At 41.4% G+C, this 26,260-nt stretch overlaps 1 protein-coding gene across 2 annotated transcripts in view; it reads right to left on the bottom strand.

Moving 5' to 3' along the window:
* The window catches only part of gli3 (GLI family zinc finger 3), a 363,740-nt gene that overhangs the window by 195,283 nt on the left and 142,197 nt on the right, over nucleotides 1-26,260 (bottom strand). Inside the window, exon 3 of one of the 2 annotated variants that reach the window (XM_060900066.1) lies at nucleotides 12,648-12,899. The exons of the other annotated variant lie outside the window; for it this stretch is intronic. Within the exon in view, the coding sequence (XP_060756049.1) occupies nucleotides 12,648-12,899 (252 nt within the window). The remainder of the gene's footprint in view (nucleotides 1-12,647; nucleotides 12,900-26,260) is intronic. 2 annotated transcript variants of the gene reach the window in all.

Below are 26,260 nucleotides of genomic sequence, written 5' to 3'. Positions count from 1 at the left end.
CAGTCGCTGTTCTTTTACCACCGCCGTTATTCTCATCTTTCCGGTGTGTTCTTGATTTTTCCATTGTGTCCTATTGTCCTATTTCACCATATCAAATACCCAAAATGTATCATATTATTCATATTTAAGTGAATAATCAATTCAGTCATCATAACTTGGCATTTTTAGCCCAAACAATCAAAAAGAGGAAATTTATTCAATATTTTCATTCATCTGTGAAGGAGGGGCTTTAATTCTTCATGATGTAGTTATTTTATATGGAAATCAATTTTATAAAAGCATTTGAATTGAAATAAAAAAAAATTTCCACAGTGGAGGCCCGATAAAGCAAGATACTATCTTTATTCTTATTAAACATGACAAAAGAAACATTGAGTGTTAGGTAAATGCAAAAAAAAAGTAAAATTAGAAAATGTATTTTTTGACCATAATGTCCCAAATGAGAGACCAGTTGGTGAGACAGACCCATATACACACACACACACATACACACACATACACACAAAATCAGCAATAATCGTGGCACGCACTATATATATATATATATATATATATATATATATATATATAAAACCCCATGTTTTTACGAATTCATTCCCTCATTTTAACCATGGCCATGATTTACTCCCTTTTATCTATTCCTAATACTCGTAATGCGCATGTGCAAGATACCTTCGTATCTGGGTGTCCCTGGCAACATTCACACAGAGTTTGAATGATAACTGAATGAAAATGATAAACATAAATAAAGACCATGACTGTGTTAAATTTTAAGACATTAACCAGTGTTGTGCCTTTGGTATTGGCTTCAAATCATTCATGTTAAGAAAAAAAGGAAGCGATGTGTAGCTTGTTCAAGGGGGAGACAGGCAAATGAGGAGATAGGCAATAGTTTATTCAGTGCACGCATGCACACACACAGCGCTGTGTAGCTCTGTTCTCTGCAACACAGAACACACATCATAAACCCCTCACAGGTGAAGTTCCTTAACACAAGGGATGGGTCATGATTTTCAAATGTTTGAATAGTCACTAAAACCAAAAAAAAAAAAAACTCAAAGAATTTATGTGACTATTGTCTGAAAAATATTTTCCTCCTGTTCATACCGGCACCAGAGCACCAAGGTAGTAAGTAACATGTTACTATCGTCAAAAAGTGGCGGTAACATACCAAAAAACTGTTTTTTGAACTGAAGGAAAAAATTTTATTATCAAAATTCTATTTATCTCATTTTATTAAATATAGGAATTCATTTTTGATAGCTATTTTGTCACTGCTATAACAAGTTATGAGTGTTTGAAATATGCTACGTAATATATCAGTCCATATGTCAAAGCAATGGCCATAAACGAGATTTGTTTAGACCTGTGCGAGACATCGTAGGACGGAAGTAAAACGTACAGCGGAAATCAAAGTGACCAACATCTGCCAACGTTGTCAAAAGATGCGCGTGCCCTCTTTCGAATGCTGATGTAATCAAGCTGGAAGTTTTGTTTGTTTTGATAGCAATCAGGAAAGTTTGAAAAAAGTAGGTAGTAATCCTTATTTAAACTTGCTTTTGTGCAATATTTTGTTTGGAAAACAGTTTTCAAAATGGCGGCACTGACACTTGGCTGACACGTCACATTTCGAAGTCTCGCACAAGTCTTGTGAAGATCGCGCGGAAAAGTGACGCCTGCTGTGGACCAAACGAACTAAATTCAACATGGCTAAAAACCAAATAGGCCGATAAAGATAATATTTAATTGCAATTAGTTGCCAACACGAGTCACAATATAAAGTTACTAAAACCGAAAACGTTATTGAATAACACGTTAATTAAGAAATAAAGCAAGTTTAAAAATGACTTCAGTTCTTCTTTAATCAACATAAGAAGAATACATTAGGTGCCGTTAAAACATGTAGCACTTGGAAATTAGATGCTGCTATTCAAACGGGAGAAAGCATACAAAGCCAAAGCTACCATCATCAAAAAGTTACTTATGGAACTCCTTCACAAAAACAAATGAAAATAAGGTGTAATACAAACACCACAAATCAGACTAGCATATTACTCAATCTGTGTGTGTGTGCATGTGTTTATTATTTTATTGGGAATCTGATATAGTACTTGAATGAGCGGATTTAATTAGATTCAATTCAACTCTATTGCCATTATGCAGAGTGCAGGTACAAAGCCAAAGAACTGCAGTTAGCATCTAACCAGAAGGGCAAAAGTATTCAGTATTCAGTATTATTGACATTTATGTGTCAGATGTAATGTAACACAGTGATGGACAGTGGAGAGTTACAGTGCTGCTTGAAAGTTTGTGAACCCTTTAGAATTTTCTATATTTCTGCATAAATATGACCTAAAACATCATCAGATTTTCACACAAGTCCTAAAAGTAGATAAAGAGAACCCAGTTAAACAAATGAGACAAAAATATTATACTTGGTCATTTATTTATTGAGGAAAATGATCCAATATTACATATCTGTGAGTGGCAAAAGTATGTGAACCTTTGCTTTCAGTATCTGGTGTTACCCCCTTGTGCAGCAATAACTGCAACTAAACGTTTGCGGTAACTGTTGATCAGTCCTGCACACCGGCTTGGAGGAATTTTAGCCCATTCCTCCGTACAGAACAGCTTCAACTCTGGGATGTTGGTGGATTTCCTCACATGAACTGCTCGCTTCAGGTCCTTCCACAACATTTCGATCGGATTAAGGTCAGAACTTTGAGTTGTCCATTCCAAAACATTAACTTTATTCTTCCTTAACCATTCTTTGGTAGAACGACTTGCGTGCTTAGGGTTGTTGTCTTGCTGCATGACCCACCTTCTCTTGAGATTCAGTTCATGGACAGATGTCCTGACATTTTCCTTTAGAATTCGCTGGTATAATTCAGAATTCATTGTTCCATCAATGATGGCAAGCCGTCCTGGCCCAGATGCAGCAAAACAGGCCCAAACCATGATACTACCACCACCATGTTTCACAGATGGGATAAGGTTCTTTTGCTGGAATGCAGTGTTTTCCTTTCTCAAAACATAACGCTTCTCATTTAAACCAAAAAGTTCTATTTTGGTCTCATCCATCCACAAAACATTTTTCCAATAGCCTTCTGGCTTATCCACGTGATTGTTAGCAAACTGCAGACGAGCAGCAATGTTCTTTTTGGAGAGCAGTGGCTTTCTCCTTGCAACCCTGCCATGCACACCATTGTTGTTCAGTGTTCTCCTGATGGTGGACTCATGAACATTAACATTAGCCAATGTGAGAGAGGCCTTCAGTTGCTAATGGCCCTTTTCCACTACCCTTTTTCAGCTCACTTCAGCTCGCTTCAGCTCACTTCAGCCCGACACGGCTCGCGTTTCGACTACCAAAAAACAGCACGACTCGGCTTGCTTCAGCCCTGCTTAGCCCCTAAAACTCGCACCGTTTTGGAGTGGGGCTGAAGCAAGCCAAAGCGAGCCGAGTGAGGTTGGGGGCGTGAGCAGACACTTCCCTGTGCACTGATTGGTGAGGAGGAGTGTCCTCACACGCCCACACAAGCCCCGCGAGCACGCTGGGATCTGTAAACACCGTAAACCCGGAAGAAGAAGAATTCCGAATTACGAGAATTTCTGAAGCCTTATGCGCCTCGCCTCATCTATACGCTCTTGCCAGTATCTGTTGGCGTTGTCGGTGACAACAAGCCACAGCACCAAGACCAGCAACACTAACGACTCCATGTCCTCCATGTTTATTGTTTACTATCCGGGTCGTGAGACTACCGCTTAAAAGCTCACTGATGTCACTGTTTGCGCTGCTTAACGACATCACGTGACGTCCACCCACTTTCGCTAACTCCACCCAATGTGTCCACCCACTTCCAGCCAGCACGGTTCAGCGCGGTTGTAGTCGAAATGCAACTCCAATAGCCTCACTCAGCTCGACTCAGCACGGCACGGCTCAGCCCGACTCAGCCGCGTTTGTAGTGGAAAAGCGGCATTAGAAGTTACCCTGGGGTCCTTTGTGACCTTGCCGAATATTTCATGCCTTGCTCTTGGAATGATCTTTGGTGGTGTTTACATTAGACCGTATCCGTCTTGTTTTCGTCGCGGATGCACTGTCCGTTCACATTAAAACGCCGGGAAATGACTCCACAGGCGGAACAACTTGAATCCGCCAGGGCCCACGCATTCAATCCAATACGTATCTGATCCGGTGCTGTGTAAACATTGAGGAACGAGGATACGCTGTGCTGAGCTCTAGCTGACGTCGTCATTGGACAACGTCACTGTGACATCCACCTTCCTGATTCGCTGGCGTTGGTCATGCCACATTGGTCATGTGACGCGACTGCTGAAAAACGGCGCGGACTTTCACTTCCTGCTATTTGTCCCGAATCACTGCTCGTGCACTTCACTCGTGCGCTCTGTGAGCTGCGCAGGGCCGGAGTGCGCACCCTCCAGACGGCACTCGCTGTTCAGGGCGGAGTGATTTGGAGCGCAGGATGCCTGCGGAGCCGAACGTATCCGTGTATTGGCGTTGCTGTGTGCACGCGAATCGTTTTAAAAACGTTAATCTGATGATCCGCTGAGACGGTCTAATGTAAACACCACCTTTGTTGGTCGACCACTCCTGGGGAGGGTAACAATGGTCTTGAATTTCCTCCATTTGTACACAATCTGTCTGACTGTGGATTGGTGGAGTCCAAACTCTTTAGAGATGGTTTTGTAACCTTTTCCAGCCTGATGAGCATCAACAACGCTTTTTCTGAGGTCCTCAGAAATCTCCTTTGTTCGTGCCATGATACACTTCCACAAACATGTGTTGTGAAGATCAGACTTTGATAGATCCCTGTTCTTTAAATAAAACAGGGCGCCCACTCACACCTGATTGTCATCCCACTGATTGAAAACACCTGACTCTAATTTCACCTTCAAATTAACTGCTAATCCTAGAGGTTCACATACTTTTGCCACTCACAGATACATAATATTGGATCATTTTCCTCAATAAATAAATGACCGAGTATAATATTTTTGTCTCATTTGTTTAACTGGGCTCTCTTTATCTACTTTTAGGACTTGTGTGAAAATCTGACGATGTTTTAGGTCATATTTATGCAGAAATATAGAAAATTCTAAAGGGTTCACAAACTTTCAAGCACCACTGTACATTATACAAATACTATTTTTGCAAATATGTGAATGGATTATACCATCCATTACCTGTAGCCACTTATCCTGTTCTACAGGGTTGCAGGCAAGCTGGAACCTATCCCAGCTGACTATGGGTGAGAGGCAGGGTACACCCTGGACAAGTCACCAGGTCATCACAGGGCCGACAGATAGAGACAAACAACCATTCACACCTACAGTCAATTCGGAGCCACCAATTAACCTAACCTGCATATCCTTGGACTGTGTGGGAAACCGGAGCACCCGGAGGGAACCCACACAGACACAGGGAGAACATGCAAACTCCGCACAGAAAGGCACCCGTCAGCCACTGGGCTCGAACCCAGAACCTTCTTGCTGTGAGGCAACAGTGCTAACCACTACACCACTGTGCTGCCCATTATTATTATTATTATTATTATTATTATTATGTTCATTAGACAATACTTTTAACATTTTTATTTGAGGTATTACTGATTCTGATCCATTTGAATGTAATACATTATAGATGCAATTAATCATCATATGAAGTTACTCATTGCTTGAATCATCATTTTATGACATTCCTTTTTACTCATCCTCAATTCGTTATTTTGCTGAGTACCTTTACTTCTACTGGAATTATTATTATTATTATTATTATCTCATCTCATCTCATTATCTCTAGCCGCTTTATCCTTCTACAGGGTCGCAGGCAAGCTGGAGCCTATCCCAGCTGACTATGGGCGAGAGGCGGGGTACACCCTGGACAAGTCGCCAGGTCATCACAGGGCTGACACATAGACACAGACAACCATTCACACTCACATTCACACCTACGGTCAATTTAGAGCCACCAGTTAACCTAACCTGCATGTCTTTGGACTGTGGGGGAAACCGGAGCACCCGGAGGAAACCCACGTGGACACGGGGAGAACATGCAAACTCCACACAGAAAGGCCCTCGCCGGCCCCGGGGCTCGAACCCAGGACCTTCTTGCTGTGAGGCGACAGCGCTAACCACTACACCACCGTGCCGCCCTATTATTATTATTATTATTATTATTATTATTATTATTAAGTAACAATACTTTTACTTGAGTACTGTTTTGCTGACTCTACCCACCACTGTTTAGGAGTGAGTTTGAGTGTTTTTTGGATCAAGCTATGGGCTTAAATTACTGCAAAAAAAGATTCCGAGCTTGTGAAATGATGTTCACGTGTGTAAAAAAAAATTTTAGCAGCTGTTGAAATATTTTGTGCGTATGGAAAAAAGTTTTGTAGTTATAATGAAGCACAATAAAGTAACATTTGGACTCATATTGGTCAACAAAACATCTCAGAGCACGGACAACATTTGTATCAGTGAGATAATTTACTTTACGTTTAATGGAACTGCTGCAGCTGAATGCAGACAGATCTTCAAAAGCCATACAATTACAGTGGTGCTTGAAAGTTTGTGAACCCTTTAGAATTTTCTATATTTCTGCATAAATATGACCTAAAACATCAGATTTTCACACAAGTCCTAAAAGTAGATAAAGAGAACCCAGTTAAACAAATGAGACAAAAATATTATACGTGGTCATTTATTTATTGAGGAAAATGATCCAATATTACATATCCGTGAGTGGCAAAAGTATGTGAACCTTTGCTTTCAGCATCTGCTGTGACCCCCTTGTGCAGCAATAACTGCAACTAAACGTTTCCAGTAACTGTTGATCAGTCCTGCACACCGGCTTGGAGGAATTTTAGCCCATTCCTCCGTACAGAACAGCTTCAACTCCGGGATGTTGGTGGGTTTCCTCACATGAACTGCTCACTTCAGGTCCTTCCACAACATTTGGATTGGATTAAGGTCAGGACTTTGACTTGGCCATTCCAAAACATTAACTTTATTCTTCTTTAACCATTCTTTGGTAGAATGACTTGTGTCCTTAGGGTCGTTGTCTTGCTGCATGACCCACCTTCTCTTGAGGTTCAGTTCATGGACAGATGTCCTGACATTTTCCTTTAGAATTCGCTGGTATAATTCAGAATTCATTGTTCCATCAATGATGGCAAGCCGTCCTGGCCCAGATGCAGCAAAACAGGCCCAAACCATGATACTACCACCACCATGTTTCACAGATGGGATAAGGTTCTTATGCTGGAATGCAGTGTTTTCCTTTCACCAAACATAACACTTCTCATTTAAATCAAAAAGTTCTATTTTGGTCTCATCCGTCCACAAAACATTTTTCCAACAGCCTTCTGGCTTGTCCACGTGATCTTTAGCAAACTGCAGACGAGCAGCAATGTTCTTTTTGGAGAGCAGTGGCTTTCTCCTTGCAACCCTGCCATGCACACCATTGTTGTTCAGTGTTCTCCTGATGATGGACTCATGAACATTAACATTAGCCAATGTGAGAGAGGCCTTCAGTTGCTTAGAAGTTACCCTGAGGTCCTTTGTGACCTCGCCGATTATTACATGCCTTGCTCTTGGAGTGATCTTTGTTGGCTGACCACTCCTGGGGAGGGTAACAATGGACTTGAATTTCCTCCATTTGTACACAATCTGTCTGACTGTGGATTGGTGGAGTCCAAACTCTTTAGAGATGGTTTTGTAACCTTTTCCAGCCTGATGAGCATCAACAACGCTTTTTCTGAGGTCCTCAGAAATCTCCTTTGTTCGTGCCATGATACACGTCCACAAACATGTGTTGTGAAGATCAGACTTTGATAGATCCCTGTTCTTTAAATAAAACAGGGTGCCCACTCACACCTGATTGTCATCCCATTGATTGAAAACACCTGACTCTAATTTCACCTTCAAATTAACTGCTAATCCTAGAGATTCACATACTTTTGCCACTCACAGATATGTAATATTGGATCATTTTCCTCAATAAATAAATGGCCAAATATAATATTTTTGTCTAATTTGTTTAACTGGGTTCTCTTTATCTACTTTTAGGACTTGTGTGGCAATCTGATGATGTTTTAGGTCATATTTATGCAGAAATATAGAAAATTCTAAAGGGTTCACAAACTTTCAAGCACCACTGTACCACACCAATTCCAAAAAAGTTGGGACGCTGTGTAAAATGTAAATAAAATGTCCACACTTTCTTGGAACGTGCTGCAGGCATCAAATTCAAAATGAAAGTTCATCAGTTTGAATATTAAATAGTTTGTCTTTGTATTGTATTCAATTGAACATAGGTCGAAAAGGATTCGAAAATCATTGCATTCTGTTTTTATTTACATTTTACAGAGTGTCCCAACATTTTTGGAATCAGGGATGTATTTAATTGTAGAAGGGTCAATCATTTACTTTGGAAAGGAAGGAAATTGTTTGTGTACATTTAATTAACCTGAAATTTGGAAGGGTGCTTTCTATTCACAGTTTAATCATTTTCTATGCAAATTCATTGAAGTGTTGCCAAGCGGACCTTTGTGCCAGGGTATAATATGTAACATCTTGTCTTATTAACTGGGTGAAGGCAATTTTGCCCTCATACCTACATAAAATGTTCAATATCATTAATCAAACTCAATACTGAATTGGGTGAATTGTTACATGTCTAGTGACCAATACATATTAACCAATAATTTTACATTAAGATTGATTCTTCCTCTCTAAACTATTTCTCAAATGCACTCTCTCATCTCCACTGCTGTCTTTGGTCAATTCTTGTCAAATCTCTTGGCCAAGTCTCATACAAGTTGGAGGCATGGCTCCAATGGGATTTCAAAATAAAAGTACCCGTGGTTCTCTCACCATAGCAACAAGATGCCTTCTCATGCCAGACCCTCCTCAAGTCAAATGGAGGATTATCATGGAGGAGGAAGAGCTATTATATTTTGCATAGCATCATATTCTTTTGCATCGCATAATTTCACAGTGAATAGCATTGCGCTCACTGAAATTGTGTCAGATCACACTGCGTATTAATAAGGGTGAATCATATCATAACACAGTAGTAGCTGCTTCATATGAATCTACACTGATGTTGCGTGACTATCACTATAGTGATGTAGGGATAACATTCTTTTATAGGTTTTTTTTCTTTTCTTGAAAATACACTGCAACCCCACTATAATGAACTCCTTGGGGGACGTCCAAATAGTTCATTATACCGAAAAGTTTGTAATACTGAAATGGACCCACTTGTCACACCAAACACTCACTCTTACATACAACCCCGATTCCAAAAAAGTTGGGACAAAGTCCAAATTGTAAATAAAAATGGAATGCAATAATTTACAAATCTCAAAAACTGATACTGTATTCACAATAGAACATAGACAACATATCAAATGTCGAAAGTGAGACATTTTGAAATTTCATGCCAAATATTGGCTCATTTGAAATTTCATGACAGAAACACATCTCAAAAAAGTTGGGACAGGGGCAATAAGAGGCTGGAAAAGTTAAAGGTACAAAAAAGGAACAGCTGGAGGACCAAATTGCAACTCATTAGGTCAATTGGCAATAGGTCATTAACATGACTGGGTATAAAAAGAGCATCTTGGAGTGGCAGCGGCTCTCAGAAGTAAAGATGGGAAGAGGATCACCAATCCCCCTAATTCTGCGCCAACAAATAGTGGAGCAATATCAGAAAGGAGTTCAACAGTGTAAAATTGCAAAGAGTTTGAACATATCATCTACAGTGCATAATATCATCAAAAGATTCAGAGAATCTGGAAGAATCTCTGTGCGTAAGGGTCAAGGTCAGAAAACCATACTGGGTGCCTGTGATCTTCGGGCCCTTAGACGGCACTGCATCACATACAGGCATGCTTCTGTATTGGAAATCACAAAATGGGCTCAGGAATATTTCCAGAGAACATTATCTGTGAACACAATTCACCGTGCCATCCGCCGTTGCCAGCTAAAACTCAATAGTTCAAAGAAGAAGCCGTATCTAAACATGATCCAGAAGCGCAGACATCTTCTCTGGGCCAAGGCTCATTTAAAATGGACTGTGGCAAAGTGGAAAACTGTTCTGTGGTCAGACGAATCAAAATTTGAAGTTCTTTATGGAAATCGGGGACGCCGTGTCATTCGGACTAAAGAGGAGAAGGACGACCCAAGTTGTTATCAGCGCTCAGTTCAGAAGCCTGCATCTCTGATGGTATGGGGTTGCATTAGTGCGTGTGGCATGGGCAGCTTACACATCTGGAAAGACACCATCAATGCTGAAAGGTATATCCAGGTTCTAGAGCAACATATGCTCCCATCCAGACGACGTCTCTTTCAGGGAAGACCTTGCATTTTCCAACATGACAATGCCAAACCATATACTGCATCAATTACAGCATCATGGCTGCGTAGAAGAAGGGTCCGGGTACTGAACTGGCCAGCCTGCAGTCCAGATCTTTCACCCATAGAAAACATTTGGCGCATCATAAAACGGAAGATACGACAAAAAAGACCTAAGACAGTTGAGCAACTAGAATCCTACATTAGACAAGAATGGGTTAACATTCCTATCCCTAAACTTGAGCAACTTGTCTCCTCAGTCCCCAGACGTTTACAGACTGTTGTAAAGAGAAAAGGGGATGTCTCACAGTGGTAAACATGGCCTTGTCCCAACTTTTTTGAGATGTGTTGTCATTAAATTTAAAATCACCTAATTTTTCTCTTTAAATGATACATTTTCTCAGTTTAAACATTTGATATGTCATCTATGTTCTATTCTGAATAAAATATGGAATTTTGAAACTTCCACATCATTGCATTCCGTTTTTATTTACAATTTGTACTTTGTCCCAACTTTTTTGGAATCGGGGTTGTAAAATAAGACCAACTGCGTTTCATTTATATTTATGCTTAATTATCTTACATATTTACAAAGTAAAGGAAATAAGTCACTCTTTTCAATGTCATAAAAATAACGCGAATATTGTAAACTTTCAGTTAGTAGAAGTCTGTGTGGCAGAAAGGATGGGCTATGAACAGCAAGGAGTCAGGCTGAACCAGCAGATAACATGTGATGAGTTCAACCTGTGTCTAATTACTCGCTGGCTATTAATGTGCGTCTCTGTGTGTCCTTCAGATGGCCAGTAACGAGAGAGAGCTGTGTTCCCCAACATGTGGTGTGTGTGTGCACACAAAACCTCTAGTGACTGAAAAGTGAAAGTAAAAAGACATTTTTTAAAAAATGCACCTTGACCTGTTGCGCCTGTCTCCCAGTTCCTCATTGCCCCAGAATACAAGCTGTTAGAGTAAGATACTGCAGGAGTGTCCCCCATCAGTTTTATTTGCAGAAGAAACTTGTAATCCTGGGCTGCTTTTTCTTTGATGGCTTAAACGTCCGAGTCACTTTTGCAGTTCACTGACTGAGTTAAAGGATCATGAACGGAGGCGATGATTTCTTCGACTGTTATGGAAATGATGGAGGTTACCGGTGTATCGTTGTCAATATCCACCCACTGACTCGTGATGTTTTCTAAATCTTCACCATTGAGTTCATTCATGTGTTGCAAATCACCGATGATGTCAGCAGTCATTTCATCCTTTTATCGATCCTTTGATCACCGTTCTCGATAATTGTTAGTGATCGACACCTAAACGAGGCTCGTTAAGCCTTTGTTTTATGGCATTAACATGTATTGTTAACTTGACTGCAGACTTGATTACGTATTGCTTGTCTCTGGTGGAAAGAGGAATGCATGGCTCAATTATGTTTTTTTTTCTTTTTTTCGACTAGGCAGGGGATACGAACCTAGTTCGTTATATGCAAAAGTTCATCGTAAAAGAGTTCGTTATAGTGTGGTTGCATTGTAGTTATGTCACAATTGCCTGTGCACTGACTGAATTTCCATGCCTGCTCCTTGTGGGTACTGGTAGCGCATTTTACTGTACTGTTGCACAACAGCTAACTGCTGCTAATTGTGCATTTTACAGTATGCAACAGCCAACTGATGTTGCTGGTGCAATCACGTTCGCATTTTCTTGCAGAAATGCATCTCTAGTTGCTTCCAAGTTTGTTTGTTTATTTATTTGCTGTATGTATATGATGATAGAATTACAGATAGAGATGACTGTTAAAAGCCAAAAAAAAAAGTGGGCATATGTTTTACCACCTAATGTGTCACAAAGCAGGACAACTAAAAACAGATCAGTTTACAAATGCAATTCCTCCTGTCTTCTTCTTTTGATGTTTTTGATGGTTGGTAAAAAGATTTTGGTGCATTACCACCACCATCTGGTAGGGACCTTCTGGGACGTATGAGTCGCCAGAGTGAACGACGCTCATGTTCACGTTCATTAGTTGCAAACTGATTCGTTCAGTTCACCATTCACCAAAAACATGAGCATGCTCAGTGAAAAGCACTCATTTAGTACATTCATGTACAACACTGCTGATTACTCTACGCCATGATTCACTAAACGATGTTGTGATGCTGCCAACTTCAGCGTAGTCAGTGTGAAAAGTTTTATTGGCAGCATAGTATTGCCAGGATTTAAACCAATGCTCATTTCAGTAATGTCTACACTACAGTCAAGTCAGCATGGCAGTTACTTACTATAATAAGGGTCCAGGTAGCCGTTTCGGGGGTCCATTGCAAACAGTGTGCCCCGGTAAGGGAGTGTGTGTTCAGGGAGGTAGGGTAGAGAGGTCTGCAGCTCCTTCTTCACCAACATGGGTTGCTCTTCTGTGGAGTTGGACAGGTCATCAATCAGCTTAGCAGCCACCGAGCTCTGGCCTGGCACTGGAAGCTGGCCGCTAATCACGGTGCGCCTTTCCCGATGGTAGGGAGAAACAGAGCCCTCATCTTCTATTAGTGGCAGAGAAAGAGAAAGGGTGAAAAAAGGAGATTTCACTTTTAAATATGAATTGTAATGTGAGGAAAAAAGTAATTTTTGTCCCTGTCACATCATTTTTATCTGTGCAGTCTTCAGGAAGAGCTTCAAGCATTAAGGAATTTTGTATAATTGATATAATTAATATTGTTCATACTGCAAATAACATCAATGAAAATAAGACTCTCACCATCCACTTTAATAGGAACACCTGTACACCTGCTCATTTATGTAGTTATCCAATCATTCAAAACTCCATCTCTAGCATTCTTTTCCCAATATACCCCAGATCTCTCCAATATACCCCAGATATACCAGGGTATATTTCAGAAACATTTAACATATTTTACAGAAATATATATTTAAGAAATACTTTCCCTATATACCCTGGATCTCTCCTGGGCAAGTACAGAAGAGATCCAAGGTATACTGGGAAAAGAATGCTGGAGATGGAGTTGCCAGGTAGAAGGAAAAGAGGAAGACCAAAGATGAGATTTATGGATATGGTGAAGGAGGACATGAAGACGGTTGCTGTGACAGAAGAAGATACGGAGGACAGGAGGAGATGGAGAGGCATTATCTGCTGTGACGACCCCTAACAGGAACAACCAAAAGAAGAAGAGCCAATTGTTCCAAAAAAAAAAGTCCCAGGAGAAATACCAGGGGATCAGCAGTTTCTGAAATACTTTTCTTAAAGTCAATGAACGTTATCACTGCAGACAGGTTATTCTTCTTCACACCCTCGATGATACCTTGTGAATTTGAACCATGTCGACATCGTGGTAAGCTTATGCAGATACTCAGGGCCTACGGCATACCTGTGAAGATTGTTCAGGCTATCCACGACAGCTATAGCAACACTTCAGCAAAAGTCCAATCCCAGGACGGTAAGACAGACCCCTTTCCCATCCTAGCAGGTGTCTTCCAAGGCGACACCCTGGCTCCCTATCTATTTATCATTGCCTTGGATTCTGCCCTCCGGAAGGCGAGCTCCGGGAAGGAAGAAATATATGGCTTTACCTTCAGTCCCAGGAGAAACAGGAGAGTTGGTCCAGTTAACGCAACGGACCTTGACTTTGCAGACGACATTGCCCTTGTTTCAGGCAAGGTACACCAAGCACAAGAACTGCTACACAGTGTAGAACTCGAGTGTAATAAGGTGGGCCTCAGGCTGAATGTGGCGAAGACCAAAGTAATGACCTACAACATAGCTGGTGACTCTGGCGAGTCATACGTACCAGAAGGCCCCTACCAGGTGGTGGTGGTAATGCACCAAAAAGCTGGTGACCCTGCAATATCTTCACTTGAGGGGTTGACCCTCGAGACTGTTGATGATTTTAACCCCTTCAATGCCCTTGGACAAGTCACGTACGTCATGAAATCTTTTACCGCTGTGCCTTATGACATATGCTACTCGTCATAAACACCTCCTTTTATTTACCTAACATGGCACATTAGTTTTACTTCACAGTAGTACATTACCCTGAGTTGGCCTAGTGGTTATCATGTCCGCCTCTCGATTGGGAGATAGTGAGTTCTATTCACAGTTGGGTCATACCAAAGACCATCATAAAAATGGTACCCAGTTACTTGGAATACATTGTGCTTTCAAGTACTAGTAATTCATATTTACGGTATGGACAGGTTCTCATTGACAAGACACGTTGTCTTGTTTTTTTGGGGGATGTTTTTGAAGTTGTTTTTGATTACTAAAGTTATTTTTACTCTACAACAGTGGTTTTTGTGATTTTTCTATACAAATATTAAAAATATAAAGTTCTGAACAAGTTAGAGAAAGATTATCAAAATATCCCAATTTTGACCTATTTTTGTCCTATATGCCCAGCACATTACAATTAATTACGGGTGGCAGCCAAGGGGTTAAACACCTTAGGTCACATGTGAACTCGCCTGCAAAGGATATCAGAGTTAGAAAGGCCCAAGCCTGGTGAGCTCTTCATACCCTGATGCGGATCTGGAAATCATTCACGGCAGATGAGCTGAAACGTCGCCTGTTCATCGTTACAGTTGAATCAATCTTACTGTATGGGTGTGAAGCGTGGACCCTAACCAAAGGACAGGAAGCCAGACTGAATGGCTGCTATACCAGAATGCTGTGAATGGTCTTGAATGTGACATGGAGGGACTTCATCAGAAACATGGACCTATACAGAAACCTACCCATGCTCGCGGAAAAAAATAAGATCCCGTAGGCTGAAACTGGCTGGCCATCGCATGCAACATGAGGACCTCCCAGCAAATCCATTGGTACTCTGGGAACCAAAGCATGACCGGGCCTTGCAGGGGGGGTCAATTTCTAACATACGTTGACCACCTTAAGCAGGACACCGGTCTCAAGTCCACTCTAGAATTGAGGGCATGCATGTTGGACAGCGTGTGGCGAGAGCTCACAGTTGATGGGGGAAACCCAAAATGATGATGCTGATGCTGTTGCTGATGATGAAATACTCAACCAGCCCATCTGGCATCAACAACCATGCCGTGGTTGTGTGAAATCAGAGGTCACATTTTCCCCCCATTCTTATGTTTGATGTGAACATTAACTGAAGCTCATGGTCTGTATTTGTATAATTTTATGCACTGTACTGATGCCAGATGATTGGCTGATTGGATAACTGTCAAAATGAGCATGTGTACAGGTGTTTCTAATAAAGTGGATGGTGAGTGTATATTGGTGTTTTTAAATACATTTTTTTTAAATGGGAAGTGGTGGCTCAATGCACTAAGGCTCTGGGTTACTGGTCGGGGGTTCGTGCCCCAGCACCACCAACCTGCCACTTGAACAAGGTTCTTAAAGCTCATAGGCAACAGTTTTCAATTTATGCAGATTTGAAACTTTATATGTTAAAAAACCTTCTGTAATTTTCTTCTGGTCCCAAGAAGTATTGTTAATAAGTAATAATTAAAATAAGTTAGCGCGGATAGTGGCGAATATCTGTTCGGTGATTTTCGTGGCCACTCGGCACATGACGTCATTCAAGACAAACAAACCACTTGAGTTGATTCCACTTCCGTTTACTTACATTACCGTTTGGCTTGAGTGCAGACGTGCGTTCAGGAATTTCCAAAGAAAAAACATGCCTTATTGTTGTGCAGTGAACTGTAACAACGGGACCGGTTTAGGAAGAAGTTTTTACCTTTTACCAAGAGAGGAGAAGAGGCAGAGAGAGTGGATTGGCTTTTTCCAGAAGAGGTGGAGCAAGTGCGTTGGCTTTTTCCGAAAAAGGAGAAGAGGCGGAGCAAGTGGGTTGGCTTTTTCCGAAAGAGGAGAAGGGGCGGAGCGAGAGGGTTGGCTTTTTCCAAAAGAGGAGAAGAGGTGGAGCGAGAGGGTTGGCTTTTCCCAAAAAAGAAGAAGAGGCAGAGCAAGAGGGTTGCCTTTTTCCAAAAAAGGAGAAGAGGCGGAGCGAGGGTTGGCTTTTTCTGAAAAAGGAGAAGAGGCGGAGCGAGTGGGTTGGCTTTTTGAGAAAAAGGAGAAGAGAGAGAGCGAGTGGGTTGGCTTTTTCAGAAAGAGGAGAAGAAGCGGAGTGAGAGGGTTGGCTTTTTCCGAAAAAGAATAAGAGGCAGAGCGAGAGGGTTGGCTTTTTCCGAAAAAGGAGAAGAGGCAGAGCGAGTGGGTTGGCTTTTTCCGAAAGAGGAGATGAGGTGAAGCAAGCGGGTTGGCTTTTTCCAGAAGAGGAGACGAGGCGGAGAGAGTGGATTGTGCGCGTGAAGCCAGAGGGTTGGCTTTTTCCGAAAGAGGAGAAGAGGCGGAGAGAGTGGATTGTGCACGTGAAACAAAATCAAGCAGTCAAAGAAGAAACGGACCAGCAACGCTCAAGCAAAAAGGAGAAGATTGGAGGTAAACATTTTTACTTTTGTTTGCAATTGACAAGTCAAGAATCCTGAGGGATTCTGTACAATCATTGTGGAAATGAGACAAAGGGATAGTTCCTCGCTTAGAGTAGGCTATAAATAGTATATGTCGTGGATGGCAGGCTAATGTAGCCTACCGGCGCACTGTCAAGTAATCGTTCCCTATATCCACTAGGAAGGGCGGTTTAATTATTCTTCAAAAGGGCTCTTATTTAGTATTACGACAGAAGTAGGAATTTATCATAATTACCAGGATAAATTGTTTGGGCATGAGTCTTGTTGAGGTCCGGGGTCACTACGATCAGAGTCGGCCAAGTCACTGTCCGATTCTGAGGCCACACGGTCAAACCAGTGAGCCACATTCACCGATTGCTTCGCAACGGCCATAGGTTCATACATATATGGTTTCACCTCTCGATATTCAATTTGGAGAGTTCCGAATTCAAAATCACTATGGCTTTCAGACATTTTACACAACCTCTCACGACCAAAGTCCATACACGTGTGCTCGGTTCGCAGGTAAACACAGAACTGCTCCCAGTCTGTTTGGCTTAAATGACGTCACGACGACTGTCCCCTGGCAGTGAAAGTGAGCATAAGTGAGATGTAAGTTGGGCAAAACACTAAATTTTAACCGTTTTACTCAATTTTAGGGTGCAAATTAGACACTAGGAAGACTGAATTCGCTTTTTGGGTTGTTCTTCTAGACAAAAAAGTTGATATTCTATGTTTCACCTCCGACCATTGCCTATGACCTTTAACCCTATCAGTTCAACCTATGCACATCGACCCCACGTACCAGAGGGTAAAAACATGAAAGGAGAAGAAATACATTATTAAACATGTTATACTGACATAAGTTTATTGGTAGCAAATCAAAACAGATTGGATTAGTCAATGGAACATCCATTTCTAAGGACTGAACAAAACAATGCAGAACCAGCTTATGGCAGAACCATTACAATGGTGCTTGAAAGTTTGTGAACCCTTTAGAATTTTCTATATTTCTACATAAATATGACCTAAAACATCATCAGATTTTCACACAAGTCCTGAACGTAGACAAAGAGAACCCAGTTAAACAAATGAGACAAAAATATGATACTTGGTCATTTATTTATTGAGGAAAATGATCCAATATTACATACCTGTGAGTGGTAAAAGTATGTGAACCTTTGCTTTCAGTATCTGGTGTGACCCCCTTTTGCAGTAATAACTGCAACTAAACGTTTCTGGTAACTGTTGATCAGTCCTGCACACCGGCTTGGAGGAATTTTAGCTCATTCCTCCATACAGAACAGCTTCAACTCTGGGATGTTGGTGGATTTCCTCACATGAACTGCTCGCTTCAGGTCCTTCCACAACATTTCGATTGGATTAACATCAGGACTTTGACTTGGCCATTCCAAAACATTAACTTTGTTCTTCTTTAACCATTCTTTGGTAGAATGACTTGTGTGCTTAGGGTCGTTGTCTTGCTGCATGACCCACCTTCTCTTGAGATTCAGTTCATGGACAGATGTCCTGACATTTTCCTTTAGAATTCGCTGGTATAATTCAGAATTCATTGTTCCATCAATGATGGCAAGCTGTCCTGGCCCAGATGCAGCAAAACAGGCCCAAACCATGAGACTACCACAACCATGTTTCACAGATGGGATAAGGTTCTTATGCTGGAATGCAGTGTTTTCCTTTCTCCAAACATAATGCTTCTCATTTAAACAAAAAAGTTCTATTTTGGTCTCATCTGTCCACAAAACATTTTTCCAATCGCCTTCTGGCTTGTCCACGTGATCTTTAGCAAACTGCAGACGAGCAGCAATGTTCTTTTTGGAGAGCAGTGGCTTTCTCCTTGTAACCCTGCCATGCACACCATTGTTGTTCAGTGTTCTCCTGATGGTGGACTCATGAACATTAACATTAGCCAATGTGAGAGAGGCCTTCAGTTGCTTACAAGTTACCCTGGGGTCCTTTGTGACCTCGCCGCCTATTACACACCTTGCTCTTGAAGTGATCTTTGTTGGTCGACCACTCCTGGGGAGGGTAACAATGGTCTTGAATTTCCTCCATTTGTACACAATCTGTCTGACTGGATTGGTGGAGTCCAAACTCTTTAGAGATGGTTTTGTAACCTTTTCCAGCCTGATGAGCATCGGCAATGCTTTTTCTGAGGTCCTCAGAAATCTCCTTTGTTCGTGCCATGATACACTTCCACAAACATGTGTTGTGAAGATCAGACTTTGATAGATCCCTGTTCTTTAAATAAAACAGGGTGCCCACTCACACCTGATTGTCATCCCGTTGATTGAAAACACCTGACTCTAATTTCACCTTCAAATTAACTGCTAATCCTAGAGGTTCACATACTTTTGCCACTCACAGACATGTAATATTGGATCATTTTCCTCAATAAATAAATGACCAAGTATAATATTTTTGTCTCATTTGTTTAACTGGGCTCTCTTTATCTACTTTTCAGACTTGTGTGAAAATCTGATGATGTTTTATGTCATATTTATGTAGAAATATAGAAAATTCTAAAGGGTTCACAAACTTTCAAGCACCACTGTATATTACAGTCAGAGTTTTTGTTTTGTTGAAGAAAAAGTTATAGAAGTGAAGGAATTGAAATAAGTAGCCAAACTGGGTGCCCTATGAGAAACACACACGCACACGGTGTCAACCTTTCGGGTGCACTCACACTTGACAATCCATATCGAGCATGTTTGGCCCCCAAAGTCTGGTTTGTTTGACTAGTGTGATCGATCACTGCATGCTGTGCTCAGGCATGGTTCAGCTGGACTGCACGGAAGAGGCGGGTTGAAGAATGGTACACATTTGGTGTGATCGCTAACGGTGCCTCGAATCCTCTGATCTGCACTTTCCAATTCATTTGAGAATATTTGGATTAATAATGTGTCTGGTCCTCATCTTATTGATGAATCTAAAGTCCTTCCTGCCCCATGCAATGGGGTGGCACCAATCTCCGTTTCGATAGCCCTCGACCTCTCGCCTATACAGCTAGGGTTACAGTGGGGGGCTAGTCCTCTGGTAACCACAAGAGTTTGACTCCCCACTCACATCTGTATTGCAGCATGCCTTGCCAGACAGCAGTAGGTACCATTTTTATGATCGTCTTTGGTATGACCCAACCGCAAGTAGAACTTGCAATCTCCTGGTCAAGAGGCAGACACGCTAACCACTAGGTCAACTTTTGGTTATTGATGAATGTCAGGAAATAAAGCTGCAATTTCCTCCCTCAATGTCAGTTGCCTCTGTAAAACTTTTCTTATGCGTGCAGCATGAATTACCAAAAATCGTTGCATTGAATAATTGATAAATCTGTATGGTATGTGAGGCGGCACGGTGGTGTAGTGGTTAGCGCTGTCACCTCACAGCAAGAAGGTCCGGGTTCGAGCCCCGTGGCCGGCGAGGGCCTTTCTGTGCGGAGTTTGCATGTTCTCCCCGTGTCTGCGTGGGTTTCCTCCGGGTGCTCCGGTTTCCCCCACAGTCCAAAGACATGCAGGTTAGGTTAACTGGTGACTCTAAATTGACCATAGGTGTGAATGTGAGTGTGAATGGTTGTCTGTGTCTATGTGTCAGCCCTGTGATGACCTGGCGACTTGTCCAGGGTGTACCCCGCCTTTCACCCATAGTCAGCTGGGATAGGCTCCAGCTTGCCTGCGACCCTGTAGAACAGGATAAAGCGGCTAGAGATAATGAGATGAGATGAGATGAGATGAGATGTATGGCATGTGAGTGGTCCATGTGTCACTGTCCCCAAAACCACTCCAAATAAGCCACAATATAAAAACAGTCTCCATCGTTCTATGTGAGAGTGCTTTTGTTCAACACAAAAAGTTGTACTGTGATGATGTAAGCGTACTCGGGCACGGGACAATGTGAGTGCAGGCCACTGGGGGAGCGGGGAGGGGGGATCATTGTACTCGGGCATGGTATAAGGCAACTGTGCCTGGTGCAAGTACACCCTTAGTCACTGACAGAATAAAGATGAGAAAGAGCCACATCGCTCTGGACCTATTGGTGTAGCTCTGTTTGTGTATGAAAAGAAGGGAAACAAAGCTGAAAATATATATAAAATTTGAACTTTTATGCCTGTGTAATGCAACAAATTTTGGCACTGTAATAGTGGTGTCAGAGCCAATTTACATTTGGCATGTTTTCACAGAAATAGAAATGCACTGCAATCTGTCCATGGAATATGTCTAGTCACGCTGAATGCTCTTGTAGAAGCTGAAATATTGCCTAGAGGCTCTTGGTTTTGGTTACTTCCAGCCAAATAAAACAACCCTGAACTCCAACACACACACACACACACACACACACACACACACACACACACACACACGCGCGCGCACACACACACCCGTCCTTGTGGGGACATTTGGTCTGCACCAAGATATAACAACATGGCCACACACACACACACACATTAGTCTGAGAAATAAAACAGGCAGACATCCTAGCAGCAGGCATATGAGGATTTCCCATCATCTCTCTCTCTCTCTCTCTCTCTCTCTCTCTCTCTCTCAAAGACACAGAATCCCAGTGAGCGAGCAGCTGAGTTTTTTTCCCCCTGCATTCCAAACTGCCCATTAAGTGTCCTCATGGGTAGTATTAACACCCACAAGCTCAACCCCTCCCTCTTTCTCTATCTCTCCTCTCTCTCACTCCCGTTCTTTAGCTACCTCTCTCTTGAACACATACACTTACAGCTGCTATCTACCTTAATTCACCTCCCTAATGGCAAACATGCCAGCACAGTAGTGATGTGTCGTTCATGAACAATTTGTTCATTTTCAACTAATCTTTTGTATGACTTGGGAGTAGCGAGTCATCTCAGCGAGTGATTCATTCATTTTTCTCTGGCTTACTTCTGCCTTAGCTAGTTCTCCACTCCTGGCTCCAAAGCAATTTGAGTCTTCAAAAACCTTCTATTTCCAAGTTGCATCATCAGGATGGAATTTCCCCAGGATTTGAACATGAAAATACAGCTTTAAACACAACTGTGTCCGTGCTGTAAGTGGTGAATAAGCAAGTTTACAATAGATTATTAAATCTTTTACTTTGGCTGAATCTTACGGACCCCCTAAAAGAACGTGTAAAAAAAAATAGAAAGTTTCTGGTGCGCATGAGAAACTACCTGAGAGAAGCCTGAACTATATAAATATCATGAAGCGTTTCTGACAGGAGAATGGTCATACAGAGGGATACATGTGAGAATGTGAAATGTACCAGAAGATATCATAAATCAACTGACAGATGATGTGTGCACCAGATACTTTCTCATGTGCACAAGAATCTTTCAATTTTTTTTTTTTACACATGTCCCTTTAGGGACTCCATAGAAACTAGCTATCCATCTGTCTACTTCAAGTGGCAACCTCCGGTCCTGAAAACTGAAGCCAGTGTAGAAGTGCTAAAATCTGCAGTTCCTCAAATGGCCACTTGAGGCTGGCTTCAAAAGCGAGTCAATTCCCGTAGACCCCCCATGTTAAAATGTCCAACTTTACAGCGAAAACAAACATATTTACAGCTTGGTACAAAAAATGGTTTCGGTCTCTACAGCTAGTTTCCCCCTTCATGACGACTCTATGGAGGGTGAATTTTTATATAATTCAATGGTTTAATTTATATTGAGCCATACATTTATGCATAATTAGGGGCGGTGCCAATTTGAGTGATAGCTGGGTTTGTGTCATCTTGTTAGCTGCTAGCTGACATTACTTCAGAACTCAAACCAAATTCACCGCAGCTGGAGAGGGCCTTTCTGTGTGGAGTTTGCATGTTCTCCCCGTGTCCGCGTGGGTTTCCTCCGGGTGCTCCGGTTTCCCCCACAGTCCAAAGACATGCAGGTTAGGTTAACTGGTGGCTCTAAATTGACCGTAGGTGTGAATGTGAATGGTTGTTTGTCTCTGTGTGTCAGCCCTGCAATAGCCTGGCGACTTGTCCAGGGTGTACCCCGCCTCTCGCTCATAGTCAGCTGGGATAGACTCCAGCTTGCCTGCGACCCTGTAGAACAGGATAAGTGGCTACAGATAATGGATGGATGGATGCTACTACTGCATAGGGCCTGTTGGTGCTCTCAAAACAGTCTCAATTCTTTGTGGTTTAGATTCCACAAGATGTTGAAAACATTTATTTGAGATTCTGGTCCATATCTGCAATTCCTGCAAATTTTTCAGGTGCACATTCATACTGCAAATCTTCCATTCTACCCAAAGGTGTCCTATTGGAATCAGACCCAGGGACTGAAAAGGTCACTGAAGCACACTGAACTCATTGCCATGTTCATGAAACCAGTTTGAGGTGACGTTTGCTTTGTGACTTGGTGGAAGTAGCTATTATAAGATTGGTAAATTGTGACCATGAAGGGATGTATATGGTCAGCAACAATACTCAAATAAGCTGTGGCATGCAAGCAATGACTGATTGATTGGTATTAATGAGCCCAAAGTGTGCCAAGAAAACATTCCCCACACCTTTACACCACCTCCACCAGCCTGGGCTGCTGATACAAGTTCTGACCCTACCATCTGTGTGCCTCAAAAGAAGTCAAGATTCATCAGACCAGGCTACATTTTTCCAGTCTTCAACTCTCCAGTTTTGGTGGGTCTGTGCCCAGTACAGCCTTACGGTCATTCCATGCCGAATCAACCAGAGGTTATGCTCGACCATCTCAGATTTCAATGAAATTTGGAGGGCTCAGCAAAGCTGCAACGAGTAGAAGAAACTTTACGTTCTAAAATGAAATTTTATTAATTAATGAAATTTGCTCCAAACTATACTGAGAGAGTGTATTTAACTTACAATTTCTGTTGTATGTTAGTTTATGGCAGTCAGAATCTTTCTTTAGTCCAATTCCTATAGAACAGGGAGGAAGTTCAGCCATTTCTAGATGTCTAAGAACAAACTCATTTATACTGATCTCAAATTGAAAGCAACTACAATTAAATTCCCTAGTCAACTATTCAAAATATCCAATCCTTGCAAAGAAACACATTCAGTTAATAACATTGGTAAATTTTCTCAGTGCTCTGTATTACAATGTATTTAATATAATCCAAGCAATATAATGTTATCTGAACAAGTATGCAGTTTACAGACTCTAAAACTATAAGATATGAGCCACCTGTTCTGGTATCGAAGGTCACCTATTGTGCTGTGTTGATATTGATAAGGCTGGCTGTTGACTGGTACACAATAGCTGGTCATTGATTGCTAATGTTACACAGTCTTAGATTAAAATCAATTTACAAATAATTAATACTGAGCATTAATTGAAATTTTATTTAAAATTGAGGAAGAAACATGTCTCCTAACCTACTTGAGCCTTATTGAAGCATTTATTAACCTTCAAATATCAGTTATATGAAAATATATCAAAAATTCAAATTTGGTGAAAATGGATTTTTTAAACCCCTGTAGTTTAAAAATACTTGAGAGACACAGAACAAAAATTTGGAAATATAAAATATGGGTCTTGGGGATTACTGAAAAAATTGTACAAGTTCCTAACTGCTATCCCACATTGGATTTCTTGCTACTGAAAATGGCATGTTTTAGAAATCGGCGAATTTCAAAACCCTATTACAGACAAACTAGGAATAGTGGAGACTTGGTAAAACTGAAATTGGTAGATATTTCTGTGTAGATTTGAATAACATTCTTAGTTTAAGCATTACTGCCACAGGCAAGCTTCCAGTATGAGTTAAAAATGCAAAAAATGCAAATTTGTCTTTTTAATTTCCTTGTTAAAATCACCATCTAATATACAATGACCATTGAAATTCTAAGTTGAAGCTTGTAGTACAAGACATTGAGTCTCTCTGCGCACAATTTTAGGTTTCTATCTTGCATAATAAAGATTATATTACACTTTGAAATATGTATGTTTTGAGCAAAATGCAAAAAAATAAAAAAAAATTCAAATGCCTGTATCTCTGAAACTGTTGGAGATAGGAAGCTCAAATTTGGGGGATTAACTTCTTTTAATAGTATCTCTGAGCCCTCCAAATTTCATTGAAATCTGAGATGGTCAAGCATAAATTTGTCAGATATTTGTTGATTTGGCATGGAATGACCCCTTAGCTTTCTGTTCTTAGCTGACAGAAATGTAATCTGACATGGTCTTCTGCTGTTGTAACCCATCCAAATTAAAATTCAATGTATTGTGCACTCTAAGATGCTTTTCTGCTCACCACAATTGTACAGAGTGGTTATCTGAGTTCATCTCATTCATCTCATTATCTCTAGCCGCTTTATCCTGTTCTACAGGGTCACAGGCAAGCTGGAGCCTATCCCAGCTGACTACGGGCGAAAGGCGGGGTACACCCTGGACAAGTCGCCAGGTCATCACAGGGCTGACACATAGACACAGACAACCATTCACACCTACGGTCAATTTAGAGTCACCAGTTAACCTAACCTGCATGTCTTTGGACTGTGGGGGAAACCGAAGCACCCGGAGGAAACCCACACGGACACGGGGAGAACATGCAAACTCCACACAGAAAGGCCCTCGCCGGCCACGGGGCTCGAACCCAGACCTTCTTGCTGTGAGGCGACAGCACTAACCACTACACCACCGTGCTGCCTGGTTATCTGAGTTATTGTAGCATTTTTTGTTAGCTCGAACCAATCTGGCCATGCTCCGTTGACCTCTCTCATCAACGAGGCATTTCTGTCCACAAAACTTGATGAAATTGCATGAAAATCCCAGGAGATCAGCAGTTATAGAAATACTAAAACCAGCCTGTCTGACACCAACAATCATGTCAAAATCACTAAGCTCACATTTTTCCCCCATTCTGATGGTTGATGTGAACATTACTCAAAGCTGCTTGCCTGCATCTGCAAGATTTTATGCTTTGTACTGGCGTCACACAATTGGCTGATTAGATAATTGCATGAATGAGTAGGTGTACAGGTGATCCTAATTAAATGTTCGGTGAGTGTATATTAATTATTTTTTACCCTGTTAATGTCTAGCTTATTATACAGTTATACATATAGCCTGTTATTCATTAACAATTATGAATTATTCAGTAATACAGGAAAAGTATGTACACTGCAACCCCACTATAATGAATGCTTTTACTAAGAACTTTCACATATAATGAACTAAGGTACCCTGCCTTTAATGACAATGATTCAGAGTCTTAAAAAAAACATTACTATGTCACGTCTCTGTGCGCTGTGTGCTCTGAGCACCCTTAGGACTAATAAAAGTACTATGCACCTGTTCTGGATTAGAGCGTAATTACAGCGTGCGCTTATAATGACTCTCTAAACACAAAGACTTGGCAAAGTATATGCACTGAACTTTCTGTCTCACGTTACCAAGTCTTGTATCTGTGTAATTCCTTTCTGGTTTTGACTTTATTTTGTATATTTGGACTATGCCTTTCGTCTTTGCCGCCACCATTCTGTTTGTGCCTTG

Source organism: Neoarius graeffei, chromosome 19 (assembly GCF_027579695.1).
Source record: "Neoarius graeffei isolate fNeoGra1 chromosome 19, fNeoGra1.pri, whole genome shotgun sequence".
Taxonomy (NCBI): domain Eukaryota; kingdom Metazoa; phylum Chordata; class Actinopteri; order Siluriformes; family Ariidae; genus Neoarius; species Neoarius graeffei.
The sequence above is the reverse complement of the archived record's forward strand: the minus strand, read 5'-3'. Positions and strand labels throughout refer to the sequence as shown.